We start from the raw sequence: 13,491 nt of genomic DNA, 5'->3' as shown, positions 1-13,491 counted from the left end.
GAATTGTTCTGAAACTACTTGGCTAATCCAAGTGGAGTTTTGGAGGTTGAAAAAAATTCAGAGGATAAAGATTTCAAACGTCAGAAATCATACGACACCTGGTTATAGACCAACAGGTTTATTTGAAAATACAAACTTTCAGAGCAGAACCCCTTCATCAGGTGAAGTGAGAAAGAAGCACACAGAACAAAGAATTTATAAGTAAAAGATCAAAGGGTCACACAACTGATGATGATGTATTAAACAAACCTAAGATCCATTTTATTCTTTAATCAGTTAGAAGGCTTCAATTGTATTATGAATTGTGTTCTGTTTGCTTCTTTTTCACTTCACCTGAAGGGACTAGGCTCTGAAAGCTTGTGTTTTCAAATAAACCTGTCGGACTATAACCTGGTGTTGTGATTTCTGACCTTGTCCACTCCAGTCTAATACCAACACCTCCACGTCAAACATTTAAAAGGCTTTTCACTTGCCTTTCTTTCCAAATGTCTCTCCAGCCGAGTTAAAGCCTCAGTTTCTCCACCTGGCCACACAGCAGAAGGCAGGTCTTCGGTATCAAAACCTAGTCAGACGGATGGTCAGGCGTCAATGCAGTTGGACAAATATCCAGGATTCAACTTGTGGCTAAATAATTAATTTGGTTTTGGCTTTTATAACTGGACAAATAGATTGTTCAATTACTATATTCAAAACCTGATTAAGCTGTGACTAAAAACTAAAACAGTTGCCTTTTTGTTCTGCACAGATGTTTATATTTTAGATAACAAAGTGTGTAGCTGGATGAACACAGCAGGCCAAACAGCATCTCAGGAGCACAAAAGCTGACGTTTCAGACCTAGACCCTTCATCAGAGAGAGCCTTCTCTGATGGAGGGTCTAGGCCCGAAACGTCAGCTTTTGTGCTCCTGAGATGCTGCTTGGTCTGCTGTGTTCATCCAGGTACACACTTTGTTATCTTGGATTCTCCAGCATCTGCAGTTCCATTATCTCTGTTTATATCTTAGCTTTGTCAAGCTAATAGACAGCAATAGTTCAAAACAAAATGCTCCAAAGTTAAATGTAGAATCAGGATGAGCCACTTGATCACTCAAACTTGTCTCTGCTGTTCAACAAGATCATGGCCAGAGTTCAATTCCTACTTGGTTTTACCTCCGATCTCTTACTACCTATTGGTTAGTGAGACAAACCTACCTGTCTCAGATTTAATACTTAGCGAGGAAGGTTCCTCTTTTGTCCCACTGTTTGTGTAAGTATGTTGCCTAACTTTAGACCTGAAAAGCCTCGTTTGAATTTTTATGTATGTCCTCTGGTCTTATACTACATGTTAAGCAGTTTCTGTCTCTATATTCTGTCAATTCACTGTAAAAACCATGAAAATGTTAATCAAATCAATCCTTATCTTTCCATTACAGTGAATGCACAACCAGTTTAGCTGATTCTGACTCATAAGTTAACCCTTGCAATCAGTAATTATAAGCTATATCCTGCAATAAACAAAACATGCACCCTACCATTTGTTTCCAAAAAGCTCAATCCTTTACTCAGTTGTCTGATGTAGCATAACTCTTGTGTTCTAGTCCTATGGATCACTGGACTAGTAAATTAGAGATCCACATTAAAGGATATGGATATAAATCCTAACAATGGCAGCTATGAAATTTGAAATGACAATAATGGAACATAAAGTGAGTTACATCATCAAAATTAATCAGACTTTTATGGATTGTTGTTAAAAAATCCTATTTGACTCAGTGATGATCGTTAGGGAAAGTAAGATCTACTACCCTTGCTCCGTCTGGCCAACATGCATTTCCAGATCCACAGCACTTTGGCTTGGTCTTCATGATTTAGCAATTGAGTCAGTTCAAGGCCAACTAGGGATGGGAAACAAATTCTGGTTTTATCAGCAATACCGAAACCCCATGAAAGATCTAAAACCCATCACTACATTGCCCTTTTAAATTACACTTTAGATATTTTAAAATCTATGTACATTTACATACTTTCCCTCCCCATCTGCAAAAAGTTCATTGGACTTCCACTGTTTCCAGCTTTCTACCATTTAGAAAATATTCCGTTTTGCTCATTTTAGTAAAAATGAGTGATCTAATATTTGCCAACATTACACAGAAATCATGAACAAAAAAACTGGAAGAACTGTGGAGGCTAGAAATCAGAAACAAAAACAAAAACAAAAGTTGCTGGAAAATTTCAGCAGGTCTGGCAGCATCTGGGAGAGAAATCAGTTAATGTTTCAGGTCCAGTGACCCTTCAGATGTAGCCAGACCTGCTGAAATTTTCCAAAAATTTCTTTTGTTGTCAATGCTGAAATCCTGTGCCTGTTTTTTTTTGAGAAAATTGTTCAGTGCATGTTCATCACTGTTCCTAATTATCCATCAGAAGGATCGCTGTTCCCAATTATACTTAAGCCATGATCACGATCCATTGAGTTCCTTGTGGTGTAGGCAGTTTCAGCCCTTATGAGTGGGTGTTCCAGGGTCTGCCCAGTAACAGTGAACTAATAGTGATAGAAAACAGAAACATACCGAGCAGACATCCTGAAAGGATTAAAAACCAAAAGAACTTCTGTAAGTCAGGAACAAAAACAAAGTTGCTCTAAAAGCTCAGCAGGTCTGGTAGCATCTGTGAAGATAAGACAGAGTTAACGTTTTGGGTCTGGTGACCCTCAGAACTAAGTTGACTTCCTCAGTTCTGAGAAAGGTTCACCGGACCCAAAATGTTAATTTTGTTTTTTCCTTCACAGATGCTGCCAGACCTGCTGAGCTTTTCAAACAACTTTATTTTTGTTCCTGGAAGGATCGTCAGTCAGTTGACAAACTCAGTCTGTGCCACAGCCTTAACATGTTGTAGGTGGGCTAAATTAACTTGATAGATGTTGGCTTATCTGATAGCCAGCAATTCCAGCTGTACCAGAGCTTGGTGACAGGCAGTGCTGGGACAGCAACCGGCCCCAGCATGGGAGTCCTACTAGCCGCCAGACCATGGCAGTAAAGTATAATGAGAGGGAAGATCTGACAACATTATGAAGGGGAGCAAAGGGTAGGCTTTAAAGTCCCTGTAGGGTGGAAAGATAGGAGATTGTGCCCTTTGCACACTGACAATCTGAAGATGACATTCCTCTTCCTTCCCACACTTTGAAAACCTTCAGGAAAAAAAAAATCTGCTCATTCTCAGCAACCTCAACTGTATTATAGTGTGGGACGGATAATAATTGGGCAGTTGAGGTTTTAACAAGCAAGGGTGAGCTTACTTACAGATGTGGGGAAGGGCTCCTATGGTACAGCAGTAGTATCCAACCTATGGAGTCTCACTTGCTCCAGAGATATGTCACAACAAGTGTGAACAGGCTGGTTAAAAGTATCTACATATGGTGGGCAGGCTGCAGATTTGGGCTTCTACCGAACCTCAACTGTGGGGTGAGTGGGAAGGCGATGAGCTGGGAACCAGCCCATGTTGAAAACACATGTGGGTGGTAGACAGCGTGGTGGCTGTCTGCAGGTCCACAGCAAGTGGGGTAGAAATAGGAAGCAACACCACTGAGCCAGCGGGTGCACAGGTTGGGGGATAGGAAGCAAAGGTCTCAATTTTCCTACAGAAGAATATTTTGCTACTTGGGAACAGGAAAACTGACAGTGAATTCCTTGCAAATTAATGCAGAGGCTCTAGATTAAAGCTGAAAGGCTTCAGGAACTAATAAACTGGAAGAAAATGAATGTGATAATGGTGACAACTGCCAATTATATAGCTTAACATTAAACAGTTTTAATACATAAATGCAAGTCTTTATGAAATATTATAATTCAAAAGAAACTTGCATACTGTCCATCCCTAATGTTCCAGAGTATAGATGCTATAGGGAGGATAGAAATGGGGTGAGAGAGTTGAGCAATGGTGTTTTCAGATAAGGATGACATTAAAGTTGCACCAAGGGAGGATTTTTCTGGGAGAATGTACAGTTAAGTTATATGGCGGAACTGAGTAATAAGAAAGGATGATCATCTTATTGGGATTGTACTGGAGGTACCCAAATATTCAGAGTGAAATTGAGAATCAAAAGTGTAAGGAGATCTCAGATAGGAATAAAATGGTTGCAATATTAGGGGATTACAACTTTTCAAATATAGGCGGGGACCACCATAGCGTTAAGAGCTGGGACAGAGACGAATTTGTTCAGTGTGCAAAATAATTTTATTTTGTTCAATACATGGATGTGCCTACTAGAGAAGAAGCAAATCCATACCTTCTCTTGGGAAATAAGGCAGGGCAAATTACTGAGGTGTCAGTGGGACAAGCACTTTGGGGCAAATGATCATAATTCTATTAGATTTAAAATAGTTCTGGAAAAAGATAGAACTCATCTAAAAGTTAAAGCTTAAATTGAAGGAAGGCCAATTTTGACAGTATAAGCTGAGAACATTTAAAAGTTGATTACAGGAGGCCATTCGCAAGTAGAGTGGGAGCCACTCAAAAATGAGACAAAGAGTTCAAAGACAGTACATTCCTCTTAGTGTAAAGAGTAGAGAATGGTAGCTGCAGGTAGTGCTGGATGGCAATAGAAGTTAAAGGCTCTAGTTAAGAAAAAGGAGACATATGTCAGGTATAGACAGTTAGGATCAAGTGAATCACTAGAGCAGCAGGAGCACATTAAAGTGGGAGATCTGGACACCAAAAAAAGGGACATGAGATAGCTTTTGCAAACAGGGTTAAGGAGAATCCAAAGAGATTCTACAAGAACATTAGGGACAAAAGATTAACTAGGGAGAGAATAGGGCTCCCTAAAGATCAACAAGGCCATCTATGCATGGAACCACAGGAGATGGTTAGATACTAAATGAATATTTTGCATCTGTATTTACTGTGAAGATGATGGAAGCTAAGGAACTTGGGGAAAATAAATCGTGATGTCTTAAAAAGTGTGCAATTTTCAGGAGAAAACACCTAAATGTAGATAAATTCCCTGGAACTTGATCAGGTGTATCCTAAAATTTGTGGAAAACTAGGGAAGAGATTATTGAGATATGAGTATCATCGTCAGCCATTGATGAGGTGCTGGAAGACTGGAGAGTGACTAAAGTGCTGCCTTTATTTAAGAAAGGTGGTAAGGAAAAGCAATGGAACTATAGACCGATAAGCATGATGTCTGTAGTTGGAGAGGATTCTGAGGGTTAGGATTTACATGCATTTGGAAAGGCAAGGACTGATTAGGGATAGTTAACACAGTTTTGTGCATGGGAAATCATGTCTCACTAACTTGATTAAGTTTTTTGAAGCAGATACAGGAAGATTCATGGAGACAGTGCAGTAGATGTTGTCTATCTAAACTTCAGCAAGGCGTATGAAAAAGTTCCGCATGGTAGGTTGGATCACATGGAATCCGGGGGCAGGGGGAAACCAGATTGGATATAAAATTGGCCTGAATGCAGGTGACAGAGAATAGTTGTGAACAGTAATTTTTCAGATTGCAGGCCTGTGACCAGTCATGTGCCGCGAGGATCAGTGCTAGGTCTACTACTTTTCATCATTTATATAAATGCTTTGGATGTGAATATTGTAGGTATGATTAGTAAGTTTACAGAAAGCATGAAAATTAGTGGTGTAGTAGACAGTGAAGGAGGTTATCTCAGAGTACAACTGGACCTTGATCAATGGACTGAGGAGCAGCAGATGGAGTTTAATTTAGAGAAATGTGAGGTGTTGCATTTTGTTAGTGTAATTCAAGGCTAGAATTGTACAGTTAATGGTAGGGCCCTGGAGAATGTTTCTGAACAAAAACATCTAGGGGTACAGGTGCAAAGTTCCTGGAAAGTAAAATTGTAGGATGACAGGGTGGTGAAGGCAGCTTTTGGCATGCTTGCCTTCATTGGTCAAAATATAGAGAAAGGAGTTGGGATGTTATGTTGCAGCTGTTCAGGACATTGGTGAGGCCACTGCATTCAATTCTGGTTGCCCTTCTATTGGAAAGATGTTGTTAAACTTAAATGAGGTCAGACAAGATTGACAAGGATGTTGCTGGGATGAAGGTTTGAGCTATAGGGATAGGCTGAATAGGCAGGGGCTTTTCATCCTGGAATGTCAGAGGCTGAAGGGTGACCTTATCAAGATTTATAAAATCATGGGCATGGATAGATGAATAGCCAAGGTTGCTTTCCCAGGGTATGGGAGTCCAAAACTAGAGGGCACATGTTTAAGGTGAGAGGGGAAAGATTTAAGAGGGACTCGACTGGCAAACGTTTCAAGCAAAATGTGGAGCGTGCATGAAGTGAGCTGCTAGAAAAGGTGGTGGAAGTAGGTACAAAGCAACATTTAAAAGGAATCTGGATGGGTACATGAATAGAAAGGGTTCAGAGGGATATGGGCCAAGTGCAGGCAAATGGGATGAGATCAGTTTAGGAGATCTGGTTGGTGCAGGCAAGCTTAACCAAAGGGTCTGGTTTCCATGCTGTAGATTCTATGACTCTATGACTGGAGGTGCAATGACAGTTAGGTGTGTTAGAAACAAACATGCAATAGTTTGAGATGTCATGGTAATGCCAATATTTTTATGTCAAATTACTAAAATTTCTTACTTTACATTTTTGTCTCTAATGTTACAAAGTTATGAATCATCCACAAACTTGAATATGTTGGTCTCTATACCATCATGAGTCATTACTAAAAATGGTCAATAGTGGAGCCTTCATATATCCCTATGAAAAACCACTAGGCACATCATCTCCACGATCACCACCGTGTATCCTCTGCTCAGCCAATTTCCACATCAATCAAAAGGTAGGGAGATGGTAGCATAGTAGTAATATCACTGAACTAGTAATCCAAAAGGTGCAAGTTAATGCTTTATTGGAGGTGAGAATGAGAGAAGGCAAGATAGATAAAAAAGGAGGCTATATCGCAGCTAAATAATGAATATGCATACCAAGCTCTTCCAAGGACGGAACTCCATATTTCTCATTATGATCATCCAATATCAATATTGTAGACTTCCCAAGACTTCTCTCACTAACAGTTTCAACAGGTGGCTCTGGACAGTCCATCTGGCTGATCAAAGTCTGGAATCGTTTATATGTTAGTGGGGGTTGTCCTCCATTCAATTCTATTATTCTAGACGAGAGAAAGCAGAATTTGGCAAACAAAGAAGTTTAATATTTTAAATTATGTTAACTGATCTTTCCCATTATCTACTTTGAAAAGTAGAGAAAGGTGTCTGAAGTGTGAAATATGCCAAATATGTCCAGCTATTCCATTACAACTACAACACTGAAAACTGCCCAGCAGTGTGAAAAATTGTCCAGGTATGTACCATGTACAAAAAGCAGGACAAGACCAACCTGGACAAGATCACAGCTCCAGTCAAGTGATGGAAGTTGTTATCAGCAATGCTATCACTCAACGCTTGCTTACAACAGCCTGCTCACTGATAGTCAGTCTGGGTGCCATCAGGGCCACTTTGCTCCTGGCCCCCACTATAACATCCTGGAGTTTACCATTGACCAGAAACTCAACTGGACTTGTCATATAAATAGTGGTGGTTCAAATCTGCGTACTCACTTCATAACATTTTAGGGTCTGGTGATAAAGTGTTTGTGTCCCTCCTGAGTCATAAGGTCTGGGTTCAAGTCCCAGCTGCTCTGCATGTTCTTCATAAGTCTCTGAACAAGTTGATTTTAAAAAAAAAACCTTATAAAGTTTGGCTACAAGAGAAGGCCAGATGCTAATGAATACTACACCAAGTAATTCACCGCAAAGACTGCCCACCATCAACAAGGCACAAGTCAGGAGTGTAATGAAATATATCCTACTTGCCTGGATGACTGCAACACCAACAAAAACAAACTCAGCAAGCCTGACACTATCCAGGATAATGCAATCCACTTGATTGGCACCACTTCCATAAACATCCACTTTCTCCACCACTTATGTTCAACATACCCTACTGCAGAATTTCAGAGATACTGAGACAGCACCTTCCAAGCCTATAACCACATGCATCTAGAAGGGCAGCAGACACATGCCATCATCACCAGCAAGTTCCCATGCAAGCCCCTCACCATGCTGACTCAAATTTATTCTGGTTCATTCACTGTTGTTGGGTCAAAAATTGACTTCAGGAAGCAGAGTGCAGGAGACACCCCTGTCAGTATCAGTGGCGTTGAGATGGAGGTGGTCAATGGCTTCAAGTTCTCACCAACATAAATATCACCAATCTGTCCTGATCAATCCACATGCAGTCAAGCAAACACACCTATGTCTCTGCTTCATCAGAAGGCTAAGGAACTTTGGCATGTTCACACTGACTCTAACCAATTTCTATAGATGGACTATAGAAAGCATCTTACTCAGGTATATCACAGCTTGGTATGGCAAATGCTCTGCCTAAGACTGCAAGCAATTACATAGCATTGTGAACGCAGCCCAGTCCATCAGGCAAGCAAGCCTTTCTTCCACTGACTCAATCTATTCTTCTCGCCGTCTTGGGAAAACAGCCAACATAATTATAGACCCCTCCCACCTTGGTTATACTCTCTTCCCAACCCACTTTCAGAGAGAAGATAGAAAAGTTTGAAAACACGTACCAACAGATTCAAGAACAGTTTCTTACCAGATGTTTTAAGACTTATGACGCATATTAGAGTAGATCTTTCTCTGCACCTTTGTTGTAGCTGTAACACTATGTTCTGCATTCTGTTCTATTACCCTGATGTATTTATGTAAGGTATGTTTGTCTGAATAGCATGGAAAACAATACTTTTTACTGTACTTCAGTACAATAGATGGAATCAAGTCCTGGAATTCCATCCCCAACCATACTGTAGGTTAACCCATAGCATGTGAACTGAAGAGGTTCAAGCTGGCAGTTCCCCACCTCTCAAGAGCAATGAGGTATGGGTGAGCCAGAAACACCCATATCCTCAAATGATTTGAAGAAAATCCGTAAATCCAGCTTCTGGTTGTCTAACAGTGGATACTTTCATTCCACGAAGCGACACAGCTAAGGAGTAGCAACATCCTGGTAGGTTTCACAAACGACAGAAATGGAAAACACTGGAAATACTTGCCAGTCAGGTGACATTTGGGGAGCACTAAAGAGTTAACTTTTCAGGTTGATGACTTTGTTCCAGTTCTCTCCTTCTCCATTTATGACAGGTTTAAGTAAAAAAGCAGGGAAGAGGTGGGAAAGAAATTGGAAGTTGAGAGATAAAGTGAAAGTTTGGAAATACTCAGTGATGAAAGGAATGAGGTTCCAGGCAAAGGAGATGGTAACTGGACTGATAAAACACAACAGGGGGTCTTGGTTCTTTCTAATACTATCTTACTATTTTATTTCATGATATTGCCAGCATTGAACTAACTGTTCAGCAGTTACCAACAGAAACTCTGCATGACGTACTGTGAAAAGATTTGGTTTTAAAGCCACAGCGGAAAGATAGTCATAAAAGTCTGACTTTACTAACATTACAATGGCTTCGTATATAGTAATGTTCATGGACTTGAGTTTAAGGATAATGGAGATATCTGGATTAACTTCTTTTAAAAAAAAGTCAATCTAAAGATTTTTCCTAAAAGGCATTTCTTGGAAATCACATGGTTCCAGATAATTATTGGTCTTGATTACTTGAACTCACTTCAAGGAAAACAAGTGACTTTTTTATTGCCATCTTGTTTGGAGCAGTGTTTTGCTGAGATTTGGAATTTTAGCTGTGTTCAGAAAGGAGATTGAAAAGTAAATATGAGAAGCAGAGAGGGGTTATGAAAAGTTGTCACATAACAAAGGAAAATCTCAAAGACTTTGAAGACTTCTATAAAAGGACGGTGAAAGGAATAGTATGGCTAACTAATGACCAAACAGGGGATTTACATAGAAGCAAGAGAAATGCAAGAATAAAGGCGAGAGAGGTTTGATGAAGGAAAGGTTGTTATGTGGGGTACATGGACTGTTTGATATAAATTCACACAAACTTGAGGAAAATTATAGATCATGGAACAAAATGGGACAGTAGTAACATGGACACAGAATTGCTGGAGGAGGAGAAAAAGAGTAATGGACACCTTTTGGGAAGGAAGGATACTTGTAATGGAGTTCCCAAGGGGTTGGTATTGGGATTCTTGCTTTTCCTATCTATAAATAACTGATCTAAGTCAAAGCGTGCAGAGTTCAAAGTTTGCAGACACACAAAACTTGAGCGAATTGTAAACAATGAAGAATTAAAAAAGTGTAGACCTTCAAGAGGATATTGACACCTTGTGGAGTGGACAGATAGGTGGCAGATGAAATTCAATGTGGAGAAATGTGAAGTGATAGTATTTGGTACAAAGTACATGACAAGACAGTATAAAATAAGAGGTGCTATTCTAAAATGATGTACAGGAGCATGTATGTGTACATTAATCATTAAAATGTGGCAGCACAGGTAGGGAGATGCTGTTAATAAAGCATACAGTGTTCTAAGCTATATAATTGAGGCACAGTTTACAAAAAAAAGTACGTTATAATGAACTTATAGAAGATACTCAGCATAGGGTGCCACACTGTGGAATGATGTGGTTGCATTGAAGGGAGTGCAGATTACGTTTATAACAATAGTTCCATGGGCGAGGCACTTTGGTTATAAGGAAAGATTGGAGAATTTGGGACTAATTTCCTTAGAGAGAAGGCTAAGAGGAAATCTGAGAAGTTTTCAAAATATAGGGGAAGGGTAGAGTACATGAGAGAACTGTTCCCACTCATAAGGGATTGAAAAACTAAAAGGTAAAGTTTCCTGGAAGAGTGGTGAAGGCACATTCAATTGAGGCATTCAAGAGGACAATTAAATAGAGATGTTGTACAGGAAAGTGGCAAGAGATTAACAGTGCCAAAGAGTGTTCAAAGAACCAGTGCAGGCACAATGAGCTGAATTAATTCCTTCTGCATTCCAACAGTTCTGAGATTCTGTGAAGGTTAGAAAAAAAAAAGGGAGATACTGGCATGTTACAGAAACAGAGAAGGAAAGAAAGAAGAAAAGCTATTCTTTGACTTGAAGCAACCCAAGGATGCCAGTATGAAAAATACTTTAACAAGATCACAGATATTCACAACTGGATGACAGAATCAACCTGTTGGTGAATGGAATGTATTTATCTCAGGTTCCAATTATTTGAATCATTGCACAGAAGCCTACTAATGATACTGTAAAATATTTGACATTGTACTCCAGTTGCAGAGTTCAGACATTCATTAGAACATTTTAAAATCTTTGGAATCTTGCTTCCACCTTATTTCCATCACAATAGTTTGGATAGTTTTAACTTTACAGTACCATGGTTAATTGTTACTCAAATAATTTAAATACTTAACAGAGTACATACTTATCTAGGTCATACAATGTGTGTGAAATCTTGACAATGACCTCAACTCCAGCTTCACTAGCCATCTTCTTAATGGCTGCATCGCGTTCCTTACCAAATGGCTCAGAATCATATTCGAATGTCAAACGGTTAATATTCCATTCCTGTTAGATTAAGGGCAATGAATCTGTTAGAACATCATAAATTACTATCTTTGATATTTTCCCTCATAAAATACAAGTTCAATACCTTACATTTCGACACTTAAGTAATTGGATCATGACTGCCTTAGTTGCAAGATTTAGCGACCAGGGGAATTAATCCAGTTCCTTGCAATCCAAAACTTGCTCATCTTAGTCTAGGATAAGTCAAAATTAAAATTTTCCCTGGGTAAAGTTACGTGAACCTGCTGATAAGATTATTTGGGATATTATTTTCCTCATTGTACTTTGTTGGAAAGCAAAGACTTGACTATGTTACAAACACTGACTGTTGTCAAGTTATTGAACAATTTGTATCTTGTTTTCTCTCAAAATGCTTCAGTCGATCTCTAGAAAGATTGGAAAACTACATAATAACCAGTTCGTCCTCATCCAATATTCATTGGAAAAAATGATAATTAAGAGTAATACAGGTCCTATTGATATCATAGTGTTCGGTTTTGACATATACCACACTTGGTCTTCTTTGCAAGCTACAGAATCTTCAGTGATTTTTTTTTACAATTTTTATTGCAAAGGCACTGAGAGGATACCATTGTTTTGTGGTTCCTGACAGCAAGGAGAGAAAACATCCAAACTTTTCAATCCCTAGTTCAGTCGATGCTAGGATATTGCTGATGCTGTGTCATTTACCAGGCCACTAGCTAAATCCTCTACTTGTAGCTACCAAACTTGTTTCTCTTCAAGAAAACCACAGTTGTTATTCTGAAGTTGGAAATTACACGATAGACTCTTGAATTTTAATACCAAATGGGCAGGGTACTGAACTGGAATCTTGCATTCTGTTAAAAATCATATCTTGCACTCAAAAGGACAAGGCAAACTATTTAGCAGCCAAGCCTTGTCAAAATGATCTAGCAATATAAAACTGTAAAAGATATTGAAAATGGGAGGCTACTCTGACCCACACAGAGGATGAGTCAACTTAAATACCAATGATACCTCAGACCAGAAGTCAGCAATAGAACATAGAACATAGAACATAGAACAGTACAGCACAGAACAGGCCCTTCAGCCCACAATGTTGTGCCGACCATTGATCCTCATGTATGCACCCTCAAATTTCTGTGACCATATGCATGTCCAGCAGTCTCTTAAATGACCCCAATGACCTTGCTTCCACAACTGCTGCTGGCAACGCATTCCATGCTCTCACAACTCTCTGCGTAAAGAACCTGCCTCTGACATCCCCTCTATACTTTCCACCAACCAGCTTAAAACTATGACCCCTCGTGCTAGCCATTTCTGCCCTGGGAAATAGTCTCTGGCTATCAACTCTATCCATGCCTCTCATTATCTTGTATACCTCAATTAGGTCACCTCTCCTCCTCCTTTTCTCCAATGAAAAGAGACCGAGCTCAGTCAACCTCTCTTCATAAGATAAGCCCTCCAGTCCAGGCAGCATCCTGGTAAACCTCCTCTGAACCCTCTCCAAAGCATCCACATCTTTCCTATAATAGGGCGCCCAGAACTGGACGCAGTATTCCAAGTGCGGTCTAACCAAAGTTTTATAGAGCTGCAACAAGATCTCACGACTCTTAAACTCAATCCCCCTGTTAATGAAAGCCAAAACACCATATGCTTTCTTAACAACCCTGTCCACTTGGGTGGCCATTTTAAGGGATCTATGTATCTGCACACCAAGATCCCTCTGTTCCTCCACGCTGCCAAGAATCCTATCCTTAATCCTGTACTCAGCTTTCAAATTCGACCTTCCAAAATGCATCACCTCGCATTTATCCAGGTTGAACTCCATCTGCCACCTCTCGGCCCATCTCTGCATCCTGTCAATGTCCCGCTGCAGCCTACAACAGCCCTCTACACTGTCAACGACACCTCCGACCTTTGTGTCTTCTGCAAACTTGCTGACCCATCCTTCAATTCCCTCGTCCAAGTCATTAATAAAAATTACAAACAGTAGAGGCCCAAGG

At 39.8% G+C, this 13,491-nt stretch overlaps 1 protein-coding gene across 3 annotated transcripts in view; it reads right to left on the bottom strand.

Annotated features, from left to right (window-relative positions):
- Window positions 1-13,491, bottom strand: part of LOC125462958 (cryptochrome-1) — a 78,985-nt gene that overhangs the window by 51,514 nt on the left and 13,980 nt on the right. For all 3 annotated transcript variants that reach the window (XM_048553502.2, XM_059653501.1, XM_059653502.1), the window contains 3 exons: window positions 11,361-11,503; window positions 6,934-7,118; window positions 474-562 (listed from right to left, as the gene is read on the bottom strand). In XM_048553502.2, coding sequence (XP_048409459.2) covers window positions 474-562; window positions 6,934-7,118; window positions 11,361-11,503 — 417 coding nt within the window. The remainder of the gene's footprint in view (window positions 1-473; window positions 563-6,933; window positions 7,119-11,360; window positions 11,504-13,491) is intronic.

The sequence above is a fragment of the Stegostoma tigrinum genome, chromosome 21 (genome assembly GCF_030684315.1).
Source record: "Stegostoma tigrinum isolate sSteTig4 chromosome 21, sSteTig4.hap1, whole genome shotgun sequence".
NCBI classification, from domain to species: domain Eukaryota; kingdom Metazoa; phylum Chordata; class Chondrichthyes; order Orectolobiformes; family Stegostomatidae; genus Stegostoma; species Stegostoma tigrinum.
Note: the sequence above shows the minus strand (reverse complement) of the source record. Positions and strands in the feature narration are given on the sequence as shown.